Raw genomic sequence first — 20659 nt, 5'->3', positions numbered from 1 at the left:
TCTGGCTGGCCCCAGAGTGGGGAAGCAATGGGGATTTTGTAATATCCTTCCCCTGCCATGTCTACCAAGCCACACCCACAGAACTGATAGTAAAAAAATTTGAATCCCACCACTGGCCCTCTCTATAAGCGGTTTACAGAGTCAGCCTCTTGCCCCCAACAATCTGGGTCCTCATTTTACCCACCTCGGAAGGATGGAAGACTGAGTCAACCTTGAGCCGGTCAGAGTTGAACTGCCGAACTGTAGTCAGCTGGCAGTCAGCAGAAGTAGCCTGCAGTGCTGCACTCTGACCACTGTGCCACCGCGGCTCTCTATTTAAACAATGCTCACTTGTTTAAAAAAAAAAACATACAGGGGAAAACTGATGTGCGCTCAGAAAGTAGCCACCCCGATTTATCTTCATCCAAATATATGTTTTGGAAAAAAACCACGCTCCATCTCAGTAATCCTATCACCAAACGCCATCAATTCTCAAACCGGTAATCCCACCTACTGACCTGGAAAGGCTCTTGGGAATTAGAACCTTTTATATCCTGGAAACTAACTGAAGAACAGAAAGCAAGAGAGCTGGAACGGCTATTACTCACAATTATCCTAGCATACAGAAGAGAAAACGCAGAGGCCAAGCAAGTAACCTTCTGCCACAGATGAGGCAAGAGGGCAATCTGGAGACTCTCCAAAGATCAGCCACAACTGGAACTGAAATGAAGCAAGAGGGCGCGAACCTTGACCAAGAAAACCTTGAACAAGAGAGGATTACAAAACCGTCTATAATCAGGAGCTTGGCACATGACCTGGAGCAGAACACCCCACCTGACCCCGATACTGTTCCATCCCTAGGCTGCAATTGAGCGAAGATCCTTGGCCTACAAAGCTTCATTCCCGCGTCAGAAGTTGCTTCTTGAGGCAGGTCAAATAACACGAACTTCGGAGTAGACCATGACTTCAAGGGAGTCTTCTTAGAACCAGACACCCTGTCCCTAAGGTGCTTTTCCAAAAGGCAACCGGGCTTTAAAAAGTTTGGAAAAGCATCTTTGGGATAAACATGATCTGGATAGTTGAGAATCTCCATAGACAACTGAGCGTTCCTGCATTTCTCAGCTGCAGATCCTGAACTGGCCACATTCTTCAGACCTTTATACACTTTCCAGCTCTGGGGAAGACTCAGCTGCTCCTTATGGAGGGTGGGTCAGGGACAGCCTCCATAGCATCCTGGGCTTCTTGCCTCATGCTTGGATAAGGACCTCTAAAAGGTGGGAGTTAGCAGCAAAGGACGTAACTCTCAGCTTTTGCAACTGCAACTGGAAAAGCAACTGCTGCACCACCATTAAATGGTGGGGCGGGATTTTTTGCCATGTAATGGTCCCCCTAATTAGGGGTGGGCTGCTGGGGGTTCGCAGGGGTCCGGGAGAACCTCTAGCTAAGATTCTGTGCAGTTTAGAGAACCCCCAAATCCCACTCCTGGCTGGCCCTTCTCACCTTCTCCTACCCCTCCCAGGAGTCCCCATGCGGCCCGTTTTGGATGCAGATAAGTGCAGGGTGCGCACGGAAATTCGGGAAGGCCAGAAACGGGCCCCTTTCTGACCTCCAGAGCCTGGTGAGGCCGTTTTCGCCCTCCTGGAGGCTCAAGGAAAGCCTCGGGAGCCCAGGGAGGGCAAAAACGCCCCACCCCCTGCCGTGGTGCAGGAGGCCGACTAGGCCACGCCTACCATGGCCACGCCCACTCAGCAACCGGGCAGAGAACCCCTTGCTAAAATTTTTGAAGCCCACCCCTGCTCTTAATATAACACAGGACACTTCTGCTGGGAGCAATATGACTTGGTTTGCTCTTCGAGAGCTTTGGTTCTGCTAACATGCTTCTAAAACAAAGCTCTAGTCAAGACAGACGCCGTGACTCAATTCTGATCTCCTACAGGATTGTTCAACCTTGGGAACTTTAAAACTTGTGTCTATGGAGATTCTCAGTCATCCCAGGTCATGGTTATCCCCAAGGTGCTTTTTCAAGAGGCAGCTGGACTCTTGTTTTTCTTCGAAGACGTTTCACGTCTCGTCCAAGAAGCTTCTTCAGATTGCAGCTCTCTTGAAAACTTGTGAACTTCGACTCCCAGGATTCCCCAGCCAGCCATGGCAGTTGGAAGTCCAGAAACTCTTAAAATTGCCAAGATTGGACACCCCTGGTCCAGCATGTACGACAGCAACCAGCAGATGGTTAATTGGGGGAAGGTGTTTCAGTCCTTGGCCGCAATAGCATCCTTTTCCTTCAAAGTAGAACTTGGCGTTCTAGTCAGAACAGAGCAGGAGATCCCGCTGGTCTTCTAGGTTTTAACCTTCAGGGTTGGGTAAAATGCAGGGTTTTATCTACTGAGCTTGTCCACGTTCCAAGGAAAATAATGGATACAAATATCGAAAGTACGTTTTGTTTTAAAGCTCAAAGCTTAACAATTAAAAGCAAAGGAGTTGAAATCAGCAAAAGGACTTGTTCGAAACAGGATTACCCTCAAACTTGGCTGGCTTTGTGAATGTTTGTGACCATATTTAGCATGCATTGAGAGAATGGGAGCCGTTTTGCAGGCTGTGGCACTGTTCTTGATAATGTTGTTTTTTCAGCTCTTCTAATTAGATATTTTCTGATTAAACGGTATTTCATTGCATAAACATAAAAAGCCTAAACACAAGTCTCTTGTATAACCACCAATGATAAACATTCTTAGTTCATGTGCTGTCAATCTGGGATTAATAGCTGCCAACTGATACAAACATCCGGATTATATTTGCCAAAAAAAAAAAAAGTCTTGAAAACCAAGTGTCCAACTCTTGCTTGCTTTAGAAAAAGGTGAGGGAGGCTGTAACAGAATACAGAATCACAAAGTTGGAGGGGACCTTGAAGGTCTTCTAGTCCAACCTCCTGCTCAAGTAAAAGACCCTATAATGTGATGGTGAACCTATGACAAGCGTGCCAGTGGTGGCACACAGAGCCATATCTGTGGGCACGCGAGCGTTGTCCTAGCTCAGCTCCAGCGCACATGCGCGCACCGGCCAGCTGATTTTTGGGCCTTCCGGGCCCATAAGAAGTCGGGAAATGGGCTGTTTCCGGCCACTGGAGGGCCTCCCGGGGGTGGAGAAGGCCGTTTTCGCCCTTCCAAGGCTCCTAGAAAGGCTCTGGAGCCTGGAGAGGATGAAAAATGGGCCTACTGGGCTCACCATGCCATCGCATGCCAAAAACGGGCGGAGTGTGGGAGGGTGTCCACATGCATATGCATGGGAGGGGTGGGGCACATTGAATTATGGGTGTGGGCACGCATGTGTGTGGACCCCCCCCTGCATATTTTGAGTGACAGGGAGCCGCAGCAGAGGGGTGAAAGAGCCACATGCGGCTCCAGAGCCACAGGTTGCTGACCCCTGGTATAGAGAGAGAAGTGGAGAGAGAACACAGCCTTGGGGGGGGTGGCACTTTGCTAATTGTACAGGTGTCTGATGTGATTCTGCTTAGCATCACCTGCTGCTTCCTGTCTGTTAGTCTCAAGAAGCATGATACTCACTGAAGGTAAACCTAGTTGTTCTTATCACCACCAGATAGCATGAAGAGGTTCTCTTATGTGGCAGATTTTGCGTATTATGACCTCAGTGGACAAACTGTATTCTACCTGGACAACCAAATCTCTTAGAAAAGCTCTGCTTTTTAGCTATTGTTTCAAGTGGCTAGCCCAGGGGTCTGCAAACTTGGCTCTTTTAAGACTTGTGGACTAACTCCCAGAGTTCCTCAGCCAACTCTGGGAGTTGAAGTCCACAAGTCTTAAAAGAGCCAAGTTTGCAGACCCCTGGGCTAGGTGGAACTAGAATGGAACAGTGAGGAAAGCTTGTTCTCTATGGAGGTGTTTAAGAAGACATTGGACAGACATTTGTCTGGAATGGTATAGGGCAGTGATGGCAAAGCTTTTTGCCATTGCATGCCAAAAGCAGGGGGCACCGGGGGCGGTGATCAGCTGTGGTGCGCGATCTTTTTTTTTTTTAACTTTTAAAAGCATTTTTTTTACAACCTACTTTTAAAAGTAAAAAGAAGGCTCTGACGATCAGGCAGCTCAGCTGGGATTGTCAGAGCCTTTTTTTTACCTTTTAAAAGCATTTTTTTACAACCTATTAGGTTGTAAAAAAAATGCTTTTACAACTAAAAAAAATGCTCTGATGATCAGGCAGCTCAGCTGGGATCGTCAGAGCCTTTTTTTAAAAAAAAACCTTTTAAAAGCATTTTTTAAAAGAAGCAGCAAGCAGGCGACCGGGCGATTGGGTGGGCATGGGCAGGGGTGGGCGGGCAGGGATTTTGGCTACCGGTTCTCCGAACCACCCGCCGCCATCGCTACCGGATCGATCGTTCCAGTCCGAACCGGGAGCATTTCACCCCTGATTGGTAGTTATTCTTTGTTAAAAAGGAAATTCCACACAGATTGTGCAGGACTTCTCTAAGGTAGAGTAGTGTCTAGTGGTGATTACAGTATGTTATATAGCGATTAAGCTCAGATTTTCGTGATTGTTCCGTGTCGTAAGCCATGAGGTGGTTTAAGACATTCCGTCGCGAACTGAAGACACATCTTTTCATTCGCGCGGGGCTGGCTTGAACTGAATTTTATTAATTTTAAATTTTTATTAATTAATTTTAAATGGGGTTTTTAGTCTAGTATATTTTAACCTATCAGGCTAATTTTAAAATAAGTTTTTAATCTGCATTTTAGATTGTATATTGTATTATCTGTTTTATTTTTGCCTGAGTCCTTCGGGAGAAGGGCGGTATAAAAATCAAATAAATAATAATAATAATAAAATAATAATAAATAAAGACATGGTCTACTTCTTCAACAAAGACATGGATCCAAAATGGAGATCTTCGTTGTTCCGTAAAGATCGTTGAAAGCCGTCAGAACTCCTCCCCCCCATCGTAGCCTCACCTCCAACTTAGCATTAACACTGAATTCTGTAAATCACGCTTGATGTAGCTATCATAGGAGAAACAATTCCGTGTTTCCTGGGAGAACAAATCGGAGTGAGTCAGTGCAACATCAGACAAACAAGGGGAAACTTTTTCCATTAAGCATGATTAGATAAATGTTTATCTTTTATTATTTCCCATAAATAGATTTAGAGATGGAGTAGAAATCCTGGTGCTGAACAGGCTAAGATAAATACCGCCCGCGCTTTTCATCTATCAAGCAGAGATTAGAATTCCGGCAGTTCATTATTAGCAATTATTATAATATTTTTTTTTTGGAGTTTACCTTCAAAGAGAACCGAAAGAGATACAGTCACTTTTTTGTCTTCTGTATTAAAAACATCTGTCGGATCTGGACAATCCGTTGCGGGAGTGGGATGGGGCGAGGGGGGGCGGCTTCCAGTTCTACTCACACGTTTTCTGAAGGATTTCTACACATGTCTAGTTGGTTAATCCCCTTTTGACAGTTCTATCTTCTCCACTGAGGGTTTATGAGGGAAATGGACAAAGCTGAAGGAGAGTTGTGAAAGCGCTCCGTCGGTTCTTCCGTCGTGTTTGCGAGCCTTTCGCCCTGATTAGGCGGCTCCGAGCTCTCATTTTTTTACAACTGAAGTCTGTTTTCAGTGCCTTTATGGAAACAAAAAAGTGGGCAGGCCTGCACATTCCAAGCGGAAGGATTTGTTGGCTTTATCGTACAACATGTACTGGATAATGTCTCCTTGGTTGTGCTCTAGCTTAAATCGCCACAGCTTTATAAACAGGGGAAAAATTGTCTATATCAGTGTTGAAATGTAAAATTTGTTACTACCGGTTCTGTGGGTGTAGCTTGGTGGTTGTGGCAGTAATGTAACTGGATGGGTATGGCCAACTTCTTTTTTTTTTTTTACTTTTAAAAGCATTTTTTTTCTACAACCTCTTCAGCCGAAGAGGTTGTAGAAAAAATGCTTTTAAAAGCCTCTGAGAATCCAGGCTGAGCCACGCGATCATGAAAGGCTTTTTTTTTTAACTTTTAAAAGCATTTTTTCAGCCAAAGAAAAAATGCTTTTAAAAGTAAAAAAACAAACTGATGATCACGCGGTTCAGCTGGGCATGGGGAGCGGGCAGGAATTTTTGCTACGCTTTGTACATTTAGGAACAGTTTTTCTGCTGTCCTTCAGACTTTTGAACTTCAGCTGCCACAAACCTGCGGATAGAATGGGAAATAAATAGCCAGACTAGCTGGAGAATGATCAACGTTGAAGTTCAAGACATCGGTGGCGATCAGCTGATTGGCCAAGGCTGACACGAAGGCAGGAAAACCTAAATATTTCCCCCTGTAGCTCAGTTTGTAAACCAGTCTTGGATTTCTCTGGGTGTAATTTTCACGTATTCCTACTGCTCTTTTTTGGGGAAAGACTGATTTCTGGTGTAACCTGCCACGAAGACAACCAGGAAAGATTCCTGGGCAGGACCTCTTATTCCAGCAGCATTAGCAAATGCCGTTTAAGGGTCTTTCAAAGAAACTGCTAGGGCTCTTCATCTCTGCCAAATATTACTTAAATTGTGTTATGCCGTCTGTAAAATCAGACAGAATGCATGGAACGAGAGCGATCTCAGAGTTATCCCAGCACTGTATCAGATCTGTTGTAAGGAACGCCTGTAGGGATATCCTCTAAACCAGGGCTACATCAGGGCTGTGGTTGACCTCGGGGGGGGGAGGGGCAGGCGGTTGTGGCCGACTGGGTGGTTGTGGGCAGTTGGGTGGGCGTGGCCAGCTTGATGCCACTCCCCAAACTGCTGGCATGTTTTCTCTTTGCATTGGGTAGACCGGGCCGAAGTGACGCGGGTAGACCAGGATGGCCCCTGCGGGCCAGATCCAGTCTATGGGCCTTGAGTTTGACGCCCCTGCTCTAAACTCTCTCTGCCTTGTCCATTGTGTCCCCGTAGGTGGAACTGGCTGATCTGTGCAGCAAGAGCGAACGTTACATTGGCACCGAAGGAGGCGGCATGGACCAGTCCATCTGTTTCCTGGCAGAAAAAGGAACCGTACGTACCGCCTGAACCATTAAGGCAGGGGTCTCCAACCTTGGCAACTTTAAGCCTGGCGGACTTCAACTCCCAGAACCCCCCAGCCACCAAAGCTGGCTGGGGAATTCTGGGAGTTGAAGTCCGCCAGGCTTAAAGTTGCCAAGGTTGGAGACCCCTGCATTAAGGAAAGAGTGCAAGAGATGCTTTGGGATAATTGACACGATAAGGAAACAAGCGAAAGAGCTGAACTATGTGCGATGTTATCAGGAGGGGTGAAACGTTGAATGTCATCTCGATCTCTCTTACAATTGGGCACGTTTAAGTTTTGCAAGACTTTCTGATGTATCCCGATCAGGGGTGGGCTTCAAATTTTTTTAGCAAGGGGTTCTCTGCCCAGTTGCTGGGTAGGCGTGGCCATGGTGGGCGTGGCCTAGTCTGCCTCCTGCGCCACGGTAGGGGGGTGTTTTGTCCTCCCCAGGCTCTGGGGGCTTTCCTTTAGTCTCCGGGAGGGTGAGAATGGCCTCCCCAGGCTCTGAAGGCCGGCAACGGGCTCATTTCTGGCCTTCGCGAACTTCCGGTAGGCCCGTATTTTGCCCTCCCCAAGCTTCCGTGCGCACCCTGCACTTACCTGCATCCAAAACGAGCCATGTGGGGACTCCTGGGAGGGGCAGGGTGGAGTGGGGTGGGCGGGGCAGGCCAGGAATGGGATTTGGGAGTTGTCGTGTCCCACTCCTCCGCTGACGGCTGGGTCCGGGAAATCCGAATCAGGCTTGCCTCTGCAGCTCTGCCCAAAGTCCTAGCAAAGTCCTCAGAGCAGGCAGGAGACCAGTAAGTGACTTCAGCAAGATCAGTTTGACTTTTGCCTGACTCAGAGACTGCCAGAAAGTAGCTCCTTTATATAGGCCATGGGGTGTGGCTCCATGACTCAGCACTCATTAAGGCCTGCCCCTCCCTTCCCTCTGTTGTCTCCGCCTCTCCAATCTTCTGATGCGAGGGTCACACCAATCAGCTGTTGGTAATAAACCCTCCTCAGGCTCACCTGCTGTGGAGGAGGGGGAGGGGTCTAGCTGCTCCGTTTGCCTGGGCATGGAGTCAGGGCTGGGGCAGGGAGATTCTCCTTCTGCAGTTTGTGTGGGCATGGAGCCAGGACTGGGACCGGGAGGCATACATTCCTCAGTGTGCGGGAGCAGGTAAGAAGGCCCCGGCTGCTCTGAGGGCGGGCAAGACACAACAGGAGTTCTCTGAACTGCACAGAATCTTAGCTGTTGAATTATTTCCCCTGCCACGCCCACCAAGCCACGCCCACCAAGCCATGCAAAGCCCACCAAGCCACGTCCACAGAACCAGTAGTAAAAAAAAATTGAATCCCACCACTCGGTTGGATGTTACTTTTTCCCTTATTAATGTAAGATTCCCTGAGACGAAGGAGGAAAAATGTCCAAAGCTACAGAGGGTGGGGGGGAGGGTGTTCGGTTGATTGATTGATCCTAAACACAGCCAGGCTACCCGTTGAAACTACTCTCTTCCCTCTTCCTCTCCGTAGGCAAAGCTGATAGAATTTCATCCTCTGAAGGCAACTGACGTGAAGCTTCCCGGAGGAGCCGTTTTTGTGATCGCAAACAGTTGCGTTAAAATGAACAAGGCCGCGACGTCTCATTTCAATATTAGGGTGATGGAGTGTCGTCTGGCGACGAAGGTACCCGCATGGCTTTCATCAAACTCTAATGAAACCATCACCCAAATATGTGCTGGCTGGAACACCCTTCCCCTCTACCAGTTGTTGCTTTATTTTAACACCAGGTCAGGTGCTGCCTCAAAGGGCATGTTTATCTCTCAGGGAATCTGGACTCGGGCCATATATACATGATGGATGGAAGTCAGGATGGCATTCGGCCCATTTGGAGAGCAGGCTAGTAAAAGAGATCTGCCTGGGAAGGAAGGAAGGAAGGAAGGAAAGGCCTTTCTTGAGACGGTTCTCACGCAAGGAGAGCAAGGGGGATGTTTCCTCGGCTGCGGAAAGGGAAGCGTTTTCACAAGAGACGAGGAACCAAAACAAAGAAAGGCAACCTTAAAGATCAAGTTTCTGAGATTGGTGTTAAAAGGCAAAAGGTTTGCTCAGGAGCCACCAGGATTATGTACCTGGTATTATGGAAAGATTAGAGTAGGTGCATGTTATAAAGAAGAGGTATGTTACTTTCGAACTGCTTTCGAACTACTCAGTTGATTGAAGCTGGGACAAGTAACGGGAGCTCACCTCGTTATGCAGCGCTAGGGATTCGAACCGCTGAACTGCCAACCTTTCGATGATCGACAAGCTCAGCATCTTAGCCACTGATCCAATTCAGGGATTGATTTGTGTGATCCCTGGAATTTGTTTTGTATATCTCCTGGAAGAGGATCATTGCCTCTTTCCTTTGTTCTCACAATTGATCACTTGGCCCCTTGGTGTGAAGGGAAGGGAACTCAACACAGATTGAGTGTTAGCATCTCCAATCTGATACGTTCTGAGCGGGGGTGAGGGGAGAGATAAGGCTCTGATCATATAGTTTGACAAATGCCAGATACTTCACAAGAGACCCCAATAACAATCCAGGAAGTTAGTCAATGTGGCACATTTGTGTTATAACTACCCAGGGCATAATATATATGTCAGTGTCACAGGAAACAAATATTTACAGTATGCAGGTATACAAAGACATCATATATCCATATGTTGCAGGAAACAATTAACACGTTTCTACTAATTCTAGTATTTCAGTATATCTATTTCCTAACAGTATGAAGCACACATATGAAGAATTGTTGCTGGAACTGGGTATGTCTGGTTTAATGAAAAGAAGGACTAGAGGAGACATGATAGCAGTCTTCCAATATCTCAGAGGCTGCCCCAAAGAAGAGGGAGTTAAGCTATTCTCCAAATCACCTGAGGGCAGGACAAGAAGCAACAGATGGAAACTAATCAAGGAGAGAAGCAACATAGAAATTTCCTGGCAGTTAGAACAATTAACCAGTGGAACAACTTGCCTCCAGAAGTTGTGAATGCTCCAACACCAGAAATCATTAAGAAGATGTTGGATAACCATTTGTCTGAAGAGGTGTAGGGTTTCCTGCCTAAACGAGCGGGGGGGGGGGTGTCCCTTCCAACTCTGTTATTCTATTTTATTCTATTCTATTTTATTCTATTCTATTCTATTCTATTCTATTCTATTCTATTCTATTCTATTCTATTCTATTCTATTCTATTCTATTCTATTCTAAATCACTAACCTCTAGCCATTTCTCCATTCACCCAAAGGTTGCTGGGCCAACTTGGATTCCTAGTTTTAGCAGTCTCATCAAATTACACTTTCCTGGATTCTTTGGGAGGGGGAGGGGGAAAAGGGGGGGAGAGAAAAACAGGCAAAACCATTAACGAATGAAAACAATGTAAATGTGTAGCGTTAAGAATGTGGTTCCCAACCGAGCCTACAGCCCGACAGCGATATCCAGGCAGAAGTGCCAGGAAAGAGGAACATTATCTTGGCAGAGAAAGGCTAGGCTGGAAGAGGCGGACAATCCTTTCGCCATCTGATCGTTAACTGCCAAGAAATGCCTTGCTTTGGAGTCACAATGATCGAATGAAGTGCAAGAGAAAGTTTGACCCATCCTTAACATTAAACAAAGGGGAAAAAAATACCGTTGCTCTCGGAAGGCAACTCCGTCCTCTTTGAAGCAGAGGTGGGTTTCAAATTTTTTACTACCGGTTCTGTGGGCGTGGCTTGGCTTGGTGGGCGTGGCAGGGGAAGGATCCTGTAAAATCTCCATTCCCTCTCCAATCCAAGGGAAGGATACTGCAAAATCCCCATTCCCTCCCAATCAGCTGAGACTCGGGAGGCAGAGAAGAGATGGGGGTGGGGCCTGTCAGAGGTGGTATTTACCGGTTCTCCAAACTACTTAAAATTTCCGCTACCAGTTCTCCAGAACTGGTCGGACACTTGCTGAATACCACCTCTGCTTTAAAGTAAGCTCAGTGCAAGCTTAGGAGAAATTCTTTATAGCAGGGATCACCAACCTTTCTGACCTCAAAGACCATCAAATTCATAATTTTAATTCCCGCAGACCACTAATATGATCTTTTTAAAAAGATAAATAGTATTTAATGCAATATAAAAAATGCAAATAATTTTTCTGCGGACCACCAAAATTTTCTGGTGGACCACCTGTGGTCCACGGACCACCAGCTGGTGACCACTGCTTTATAGTGTCACCCCTCTAATACGGTTTTACTTGGGGGCAGGGTTGAAATCCAGCAGGTTCTGACAGATTCTGGAGAACTGGTAGCAGACATTATGAGTAGTTTGGAGAACTGGCAAATACCACCACTGGCTGCCCCCTGAGTGGGGTGGGAATGGAGGTTTTGCAGTATCCTTCCCTTGGAGTGGGGTGGGAATGGAGATTTTGCAGTATCCTTCCCCTGCCATGCCCACCAAGCCACGTCCACAGAACCGGTAGTAAAAAAAAATGGATTTCACCACTGAGGTAGAGGAAGAAAATTGGAACTTTGGGGCCACCGTTCTTATAACTACCTCGGACTTGGTATCTATGTTTTTGGTTGGTTTGTGCTTTGAATCTGGTGCTGAATTCTGGCGGCTGCCTGGACCAATCCCTGCAGTTTTCTTGGCAAGATTTCCAATAGAGATGATGACCAGTCCAAGATCCCCCAGCTGTCATTAGTGCCCAAGGTAGGACTAGAACTCACAATCTCCTAGTTTCTAGCCCAGTCCCTTAACCATTACACCAGAATGGCTCCTCCTGAGCTTTACCTAGTACTCTTCAATTTGTCACTAGTATCTTCATCAGCATCTAAAAACAACGTCTTTCTTTTTTCTTTTTATGTTGCTCAGACAAACTTCCCTCTGTTGAAAATCTTGTGATTTAGGGAAAAGGTTTACAGAAACTAGATTTTTTGGGGGGGGAACATGTATCAAGGAATCGACCAATCTGCCTCCTTCAGGCTCTGCCAGTTGTAGAATATACTGCATTCTAACCACTGCGGGGTGGCGCGGTGGTTAGAATGCAGTATTGCAGGCTAACTCTTCCCACAGCCAGGAGTTCGATCCTGACCGGCTCAAGGTTGACTCAGCCTTCCATCCTTCCGAGGTTGGTAAAATGAGGAGCCAGATTGCTGTGGGCCACAGGCTGACTTTGTAAACCGCTTAGGAAGGGCTGTAAAGCACTGTGAAGCTATATATAAGTCTAAGTGCTATTTTTATTGCTAGAGAAATAAAATCCAAAGCCTTAAGGAAGATATATGGGGATTGACCGTTAATTTTTTGGCAGAACTGAATGCCCAATAGTGTTCTCCATTTTTAGGGGTTGACAGTGGCCCTTACCTTACCTGGCAGCACATCCAGCTGAAGGAGTCTTTCTGATTGAATTGGAAAAAAAAGAACAACAGCCTCAGGAAGATCACTAGATGGCACCAAAAGTAATTAATGTAATAATTAAGAAGGAAAACGAAACAGGAGGGATGGCGATAAGCAGAACCAAAAGATGCAAGTGGACAACCACAGTAGCTCTAATACATTAATTACATTAATCTTTCTAATGTTTCCCCAACCTCAATATATATATAGCTTTATTCTTTTCCCAGCTTAAAAAAAGCAAGGGCCCTTTTCTGACTAGCACATTTTATTCAAAGACAGACAGTTTCTCTGTTCGCTCTCCAGGGCTTTGCAACAAGGAGGAGGTTACAATGGAAATGTGTCCCGCTCTGCATTTTTTTCTACCTTTCTCTCACCGTTTATCCTTTTCCTACTCAGCCACCTCCTTCATGTGCCACAGTAGCCTGAGCTCATTGCGTCTCTTTACAGGAGAGCTAAATGCATTTCCCCAGCATGATTTGAGGAGTGGGAGTGCAGTGTGCAGGGAAGAAGAAAAAGAAGAGGAGGAGGAGGAGGAGGAGGAGGAGGAAAGAAGAAGAAGAGGAGAAGGAAAGAAGAAGAAGAGAAGAAAGAAAGAGAAGAAGAGGAAAAGGAGAAGGGAAGAAGAAGAGGAGGAGAAGGGAAGGGAAGAAGAGGAGGAGGGAGGAAGAGGAGGAGGAAAGAAGAAGAAAAAAGGAAAAAAGGAAGAAGAGGAGGAGAAGGAGAAAAGAAGAATAAGAAAAGGAAAGAAAAAAAAGAAGAGGAAGAAGAGGAGGAGAAGGAGAAAAGAAGAATAAGAAAAGGAAAGAAGAAAAAGAAGAGGGGGAGGAGGAGGAGAAGAGGAGGAGGAAGCAAACAAACTTCTCCATTTAGGCACAGCTGTGGTTCAAAATATGTTTCTCCTTATAGAAACTCCCCTGAATTCAAAAACCTGAAAGAAAGAAAGAAAGAAAGAAAGAAAGAAAGAAAGAAAGAAAGAAAGAAAGAAAGAAAGAAAGAAAGAAAGAAAGAAAGAAAGAATGGCTTTTGGGGATATTTACCATGAAAGGTTTCATCACTAAGTGTATTTTTGCACCCTTGTCTTCAGGGGAAAGTAACCACAACCGCCGCTCTGGCCGAGCAGAAGTTGGACCACCGCCAGGATTTAATGTGACTCAGGGGTTGAGAGACGCCGCGCATGTCTCGCTGGCTGTGCCACTAAATGCCTTTGACCATGCACGGATCTTTCACAGCCACTGAATCGCTGCAAATTAAGCCACCCACATGCCCTGCCTGAAATTCAGGCCAGAAGGTCGAACTTAAGCAGGCTGGAGGCCTCGGTTAGAAACTGAGAACTCATAGCTGCCTCCCTGATGAGGCTCTGTGTGCCCTGATGGTGCAGGACTGCACATGCAGGTAGTCCTTGACTTATGGCCACAACTGAGCCCAAAGTTTCTGTTGCTAAGTGAAGCAGTTGATAATAGCCATAGCACTTAGACTTATATACTGCTTCATCATGCTTTACAGTCCTCTCTAAGTGGTTTACAGAGTCAGCATAATTGCCCCCAACAATCTGGGTCCTCATTTTACCCACCTTGGAAGGCTGAGTCAACCTTGAGCCGGTCAGGATCGAACTGCTGGAAGTGGGCAGAGATAGCCTGCAACACTGCATTGTAACATCTGCACTACTATGGCTTGCTTGCTTCATTCCTTCCTAAGCTGTAGCAGACTTACATACCACTTTACAGTGTTTTTACAGCCCTCTCTAAGCAGTTTTACAGAGTCATCCTATTGCCCCCAACAATCTGGGTCCTCATTTTACCCACCTCGGAAGGACGGGAGGCTGAGTCAACCTTGAGTCGGGTGAGATTTGAACTGCCAAACTACAGGCAGCCGGCAGGCAGCAGAAGTAGCCTGCAGTACTGCACTCTAACCACTGTGCAACTCTTAAGTGAGTTTTGCCCTATTTTATAACCTTCCTTGACCCAATGGTTAAGTGAATCCCCCGCAGTTGTTAAGTTAGCAACACGGTTGTTAAGCAAATCTGGCTTCCCCATTGACTTTGCTCGACAGAAGGTCGCAAAAGATCACCTGACACCCCCCCCCACACCTCCCGGACATTGCAACCGTCATAAATACGAGTCAGTAGTCAAAGGACTGAAGTTTGATCACGGGACCCGGGAGATGCTGCAAGGATCGTATGGGGAAAAAATGGCCATTAGTCACTTTTTTCAGTGCTGTTGTAAGTTCGGTCACTAAACGAACTGTTGTAAGTCAAGGACCACCTGGACTCTTTATGGTTTGAGGGTGGCTTGAGTTGCCGGTGACTCTGCAAAACAACAACAACAACACCACATTTGTAGTCTGGTTGGTTGCTTTTTTCTTCCATGCCAAGTAGAAACTCTTCGGGAAGAGCTGGCCCAGTTGTCCAAGTTAGATCAAAATTAACCGGGGCAGAAATAATTATTCCAGAAATAACCTACCATTCTCAGGATACATGAAGCCGGCAGCTGCTGGAATATTCCTTTAAAGATCTGTTGACAGGAAGTCTTGAGCATCAGGGATCTCCACTCTGCCTAATGGGGCCAAGAAATCGCCCAATCTTTTTCACCCGCCTCCATTGCAATTTTCTCATGCATGAGATAGGAAAATCCCTAATCATGCTTTCCTTCCGCTTGTTAATGTGAATAGGAAATTCTCTGTCTGGACAAGGGTTTGATAAAGTTCCTATTCCTTTCAACAGTGGTCCTTAAAGGCCTTTGCTTTCTGGTAGACGATGCCCCGAAGGAATTCAGTCCATGTATTTTTGGTTGCCCTTAAAATCCATCACTCTAAAAGGGCTGCAGGAGAAGAATTGAGCGGAGATGAAATCATGTTCAGGGTTATTGCTGAATTCCAAACAAAAATTCAAGACCGTCAGTAGATTAGATGGCCTTTCAAACGATGAGAGAATTTACTGAAGGAAAGTCTGTTAACATTCATCTAGACCAGAGGTCTTCAAACTTGGCAGCTTTAAGGCTTGTGGACTTCAACTCCCAGAATTCAACTCCCTTGAATGTTCTTCTAAGATTATTTATTTATTTATTATTTGCATTTCTATACCACCGTTCTCCGAAGACTCAGGGCGCATGAGGGTTACTCAAAGTGTTTTCTTTTCAAGGAAAGAACCCAATTTCTTTGTTGGTGTTGTGACCCAGACCCAAGTAGGTAATAGGAAACTCAGTCAGTGTAAAAACAAACAAACTTTATTCGAACAGCTGAGAATTACTTCATTCGCAGTGTAGTTCAACTAAATTAAAGCAAATTCCTCCCAACACAATTCCTCAGTCCTATCACCAACCTTGGTCCAATTAGACAAACTGCCAAAGGCCTTTCTTGGCAAACGTTCAGAAGACGCCGATAAGAAACAAATGCAACAAGACGAAGCTATCAACCTTGTTTTCCGGCAAAGAGCCCAAACACCATTGCTGTTTTTTTAAGCCTTATGGGAGGGGCCAGTCATCTCTTGGCCCTACTCCCGAGTCGTCCTCTTTGCTTGAGCTGCTCTTGCCTTCTGGCAGCTCTTCTCATGCGTGCATTAGGAACAGGCTCCTCCTGTTCCTCTGCCTCACTACTGTCAGTCTCGGGAGGCTCTGGAGTCCGCACCTCACTCCCCGATGGCCCTGGCCCCACCTCTGCCTCTGACGCAGAGCCCTCATCCAGGCCTTCCCCTGACTCCAGGACTGGCCCACGCTCTTCCTCAGCCTCATCGCTGTCCGGGTCCGTTGCCAGCTCCGCAGGCTGGTGGCAGATCACAACAGTTGGTAAAGATAAATTCAACACGAAAGAAACAAAGGTTTCTAATAAGGTCTCTTTAAGAAATGTTTGGGTTAACTTCTTTCTGTTCCCTAGTTTTGCATCCAAAGACCTACTTGTACTTTGCTTGTTTCAGCTTTTAGCAAAATCCAGAGGCCTAGACTGGAGAGCGGTGACCAAACTCCAAGACGTGCAAACCAAGCTGAAGCTAAGCTTGGAGGAAATGCTGGCTCTGGTCGAAGAGGCGTTTCACCCTGAGCCTTACAGCCTAGAGGAAATTGGGGAAAACCTGGGAATTAGCCCCAGCGAGCTACGCGCTCAGATCCTCAGCCAGAACACACAGGATGGTAAGTACCAGGCCAGTTTGGTGATGCCAGAAGTAATTTAGCATTTCTGTCTCGGCCAAGGACTTTAAATCATCGACGTTGAGAAGGGCCTGGGGGAAAAAAAACGTTACGGGCATTGCAATCAACTGTGATTTGACTCCAAGGGAACCAGATCAAGTGGACTTAGAGATGACCTCTCTTTTTTTTTTGGTAACTAGAACAGCTGTCAGTTAAACATGGGTTTCTGACTTTCAGCTGAAGCGAGTTGTGGATGTGCTTGTTCTAAAGCAGGGGTCTCCAACCTTGGCAACTTTAAGCAGTGGTGGGATTCAGCCAGTTCGCACCACTTCGGGAGAACCGGTTGTTGACTTTCTGAGCAGTTTGGCAAACTGATTGTTGGAAGAAATCATTAGGGCAGAGAACCGGTTGTTAAATTACTTGAATCCCACCACTGACTTTAAGCCTGGAGGACTTCAACTCCCAGAATCCCCCAGCCAGCAAAGCTGGCTGGGGTATTCTGGGAGTTGAAGTCCTCCAGGCTTAAAGTTGCCAAGGTTGGAGATCCCTGTTCTAAAGCATGCCGTACAACTGCCCTTTAGAAGGAACCTTCCCACCCCCAAAATGATTAGTGGGACATTCTGACATCCTGAAAGAAAGTGATTTGAGTTTCGGTGTTCTGACCTAGGCTTCCCAAGAGCATGAAGCAGACTCCTTGTCCCGACAAAAGCTCCTTTTTATTAAGTTACTGGGAATTCCTCTCATTCCCACCCAGCCAAGTCTTTCAAGGGAGAATTTACAGTCACAGACCTTATCTGGCTTGGAGAGCTGCCAGGCCGATGTCGTCAACACTTGGCAAGAAGCTCCTAGTCCTCAGTGAGGTGCTTCTGTTGAGCCTCCTTCTCGGTCAGATCCAATTCGAACTGAGCCAGCTGTTTGGTCAACTCTTTCTCATGGTGGCTGCTTAGCTCCAACAACCGTTGGGGCCCTAAGGAGCCTGGGCGTGCAGGAGAGGAGTGGGTGGGAGGGGTGAGTAGAGGCTGGTGAGGCACCCCTCAATGTGAGTGACATCGAGCTGGCCACGCCCACCCAGTCACATGACCACCTAGCCACACCCACCCACCCAATCATTAGGCAAATCGTATTAGGAGTCCGCGGGATTTAAAATTATGAGTTTAGTGGTCCCTGAGGTCCGAGAGGTTGGTGACCTCTGCCATAGAAGAACGTAGAAGGCCCCGAGTGTCATCCTAGGATTCAGGATGCACAAAAGGAATGATGGTTTCTCCTTTACTGGATGGAGTCAAGCACCATCTGGGGAGCTCTCTGGGAGACGTTTCATTTAACATTCCCTGCACTGACCACAGGAATGTACTCGGTGACCTCAGTAGCCTTTTCCCAATCTATGATTGTGTGGTCATTGGCTTTTTATTATTTTTCTACTTGTAAAAGACACCATATGGATGGTGGGTACCAGCATTTGCTGTCTCTTGGCAATAGAGCGTTGTTGGAGCCACAGGGAGCGAAGCCAACGAAGACAAAAAGGGAAGAGCTGTTTAAGGACATTTGGTGGGCTGATTCTCATTAATCGAAGGAAGTGATACGTTAGTGACATGTTGACTATCCTTTTTCCAGATTTGTTCCAGAAGAGTAGAGAGCTGTAGACTCCCAAATTATTTTGCCTCCATTTTTTTTTCCCCCACCCCTCCTCTTCTCTGACACACCAAGACTCGATGAAATATTTTCCAAAGCCCACGGGAAAAGTTATTTCATCTAGCGTTTGCAGATGTTAAGTCAAATAGAATCTCTCTCTTAACATATGGTGTGACTGCGATTTTGTTTGATAAGACCGGACCGGGGGGGGGGATGGGGGGGTGAGGAAAGGGTAGTCATGGAGCAATCATGTTGCTTTCTTTGGCACGAGAGAAATCTTGGTTAGTTGCAAAGAAGAAAAATAAGAAAATCAATATATCTCTATACAAGAGCCTAATGTTTGTATAACTCCCCAAGGCTTGGGTTTGGAAACCTCAAATAGTATGAATGTGCACTTCTGCCTCTCTTCTTTGCTATTTTTTTTCCCCCACAGTGTATTTATATATAGTGGCAGAATGTCTTCAAAACGTCCAGCGTGATCTTTGTAGGGCTCTTCTAAAAATATTCCAGCGTTTGAGTTTTTGGCAGTTGTGCCTCATACTTAAAACACTCTGGATCAAAAGATGAGTTGCTTCTTTGACCATTGAGTTCGTTGATTTACGACCACTTTTGTGCCAACATTTCCAAAACTGTTTATATTTCAAAATTTCTAACACAAATAATTATTATCAAAAAAAAAAAAAAAAAGCGACACAATCTTTTCAAGCTCATTAAACCAGGCGTCTCCAACCTTGGCAACAATTAAGCCTGGCGGACGTCAACTCCCAGAATTCCCCAGCCAGCAAAGCCTTTCCCCCAGGCTTAAAATTGCCAAGGTTGGAGATCCCTGTTCTAAAGCATGCCGTACAACTGCCCTTTAGAAGGAACCTTCCCACCCCCAAAATGATTAGTGGGACATTCTGACATCCTGAAAGAAAGTGATTTGAGTTTTGGTGTTCTGACCTAGGCTTCCCAAGAGCATGAAGCAGACTCCTTGTCCCGACAAAAGCTCCTTTTTATTAAGTTACTGGGAATTCCTCTCATTCCCATCCAGCCAAGTCTTTCAAGGGAGAATTTACAGTCACAGACCTTATCTGGCTTGGAGAGCTGCCAGGCCGATGTCTCCAACACTTGGCAAGAAGCTCCTAGACCTCAGTGAGGTGCTTCTGTTGAGCCTCCTTCTTGGTCAGATCCAATTTGAACCGAGCCAGCTGTTTGGTCAACTCTTTCTCATGGTGGCTGCTTAGCTCCAACAACTGTTGGGGCCCTAAGGAGCCTGGGCGTGCAGGAGAGGAGTGGGTGGGAGGGGTGAGTAGAGGCTGGTGAGGCACCCCTCAATGTGAGTGACATCGAGCTGGCCACGCCCACCCAGTCACATGACCACCTAGCCACACCCACCCACCCAATCATTAGGCAAATCGTATTAGGAGTCCGCGGGATTTAAAATTATGAGTTTAGTGGTCCCTGAGGTCCGAGAGGTTGGTGACCTCTGCCATAGAAGAACGTAGAAGGCCCCGAGTGTCATCCTAGGATTCAGGATTAAAAAGGACAACAAAGAATGTTCTTTCTCGCCAACTCAGTAAGCTCAAACTGCCCAAGGAGCTGCTGATCCAGTTCTACAGAGGAATTATTGAGTCTGTCATTTGCACCTCTATAACTGTCTGGTTCGGTTCTGCAACCCAACAAGAAAACACAGACTTCAGAGGATAATTAGAACTGCAGAAAAATAATTGCTACCAACTTGCCTTCCATTGAGGACCTGTATACTGCACGAATCAAGAAGAGGCCGTGAAAATATTTGCAGATCCCTCGCATCCTGGACATAAACTGTTTCAACTCCTACCCTCAAAAGCGCTATAGAGCACTGCACACCAGAACAACTAGACACAAGAACAGTTTTTCCCGAAGGCCATCACTCTGCTAAACAAATAATTCCCTCAACACTGTCAGACTATTTACTGAATCTGCACTACATCCTACAACATCTTGAGTCTCCAAAGACCTATGCAAGGGTCCTTTTGTAGACTTTAGGAAAAACCCTTCCATTGAGGACCTGTATACTGCACGAATCAAGAAGAGAGCCGTGAAAATATTTGCAGATCCCTCGCATCCTGGACATAAACTGTTTCAACTCCTACCCTCAAAACGACGCTATAGAGCACTGCACACCAGAACAACTAGACACAAGAACAGTTTTTTCCCGAAGGCCATCACTCTGCTAAACAAATAATTCCCTCAACACTGTCAGACTATTTACTGAATCTGCACTACAGATTAATCGTTTCATAGTTCCCATCACCAATCTCTTTCCACTTATGACTGTATGACTATAACTTGTTGCTGGCAATCCTTATGATTTATATTGATATATTGATCATCAATTGTGTTGTAAATGTTGTACCTTGATGAACGTATCTTTTCTTTTATGTACACTGAGAGCATATGCACCAAGACAAATTCCTTGTGTGTCCAATCACACTTGGCCAATAAAATTCTATTCTATTCTATTCTATTCTAATCATTCAGGTCATGGTTGTCCTAAA

General features: G+C 46.1%; 1 protein-coding gene across 1 annotated transcript in view; it reads left to right on the top strand.

Moving 5' to 3' along the window:
• The window catches only part of GALK2 (galactokinase 2), a 51208-nt gene that overhangs the window by 14208 nt on the left and 16341 nt on the right, over positions 1-20659 (top strand). The window contains exons 6-8 of the mRNA XM_058156524.1: positions 6908-7006; positions 8532-8684; positions 16301-16511. Of these exons, the coding sequence (XP_058012507.1) occupies positions 6908-7006; positions 8532-8684; positions 16301-16511 (463 nt within the window). The remainder of the gene's footprint in view (positions 1-6907; positions 7007-8531; positions 8685-16300; positions 16512-20659) is intronic.

Source organism: Ahaetulla prasina, chromosome 13, assembly GCF_028640845.1.
Source record: "Ahaetulla prasina isolate Xishuangbanna chromosome 13, ASM2864084v1, whole genome shotgun sequence".
Lineage (NCBI taxonomy): Eukaryota > Metazoa > Chordata > Lepidosauria > Squamata > Colubridae > Ahaetulla > Ahaetulla prasina.
Note: the sequence above shows the minus strand (reverse complement) of the source record. Positions and strands in the feature narration are given on the sequence as shown.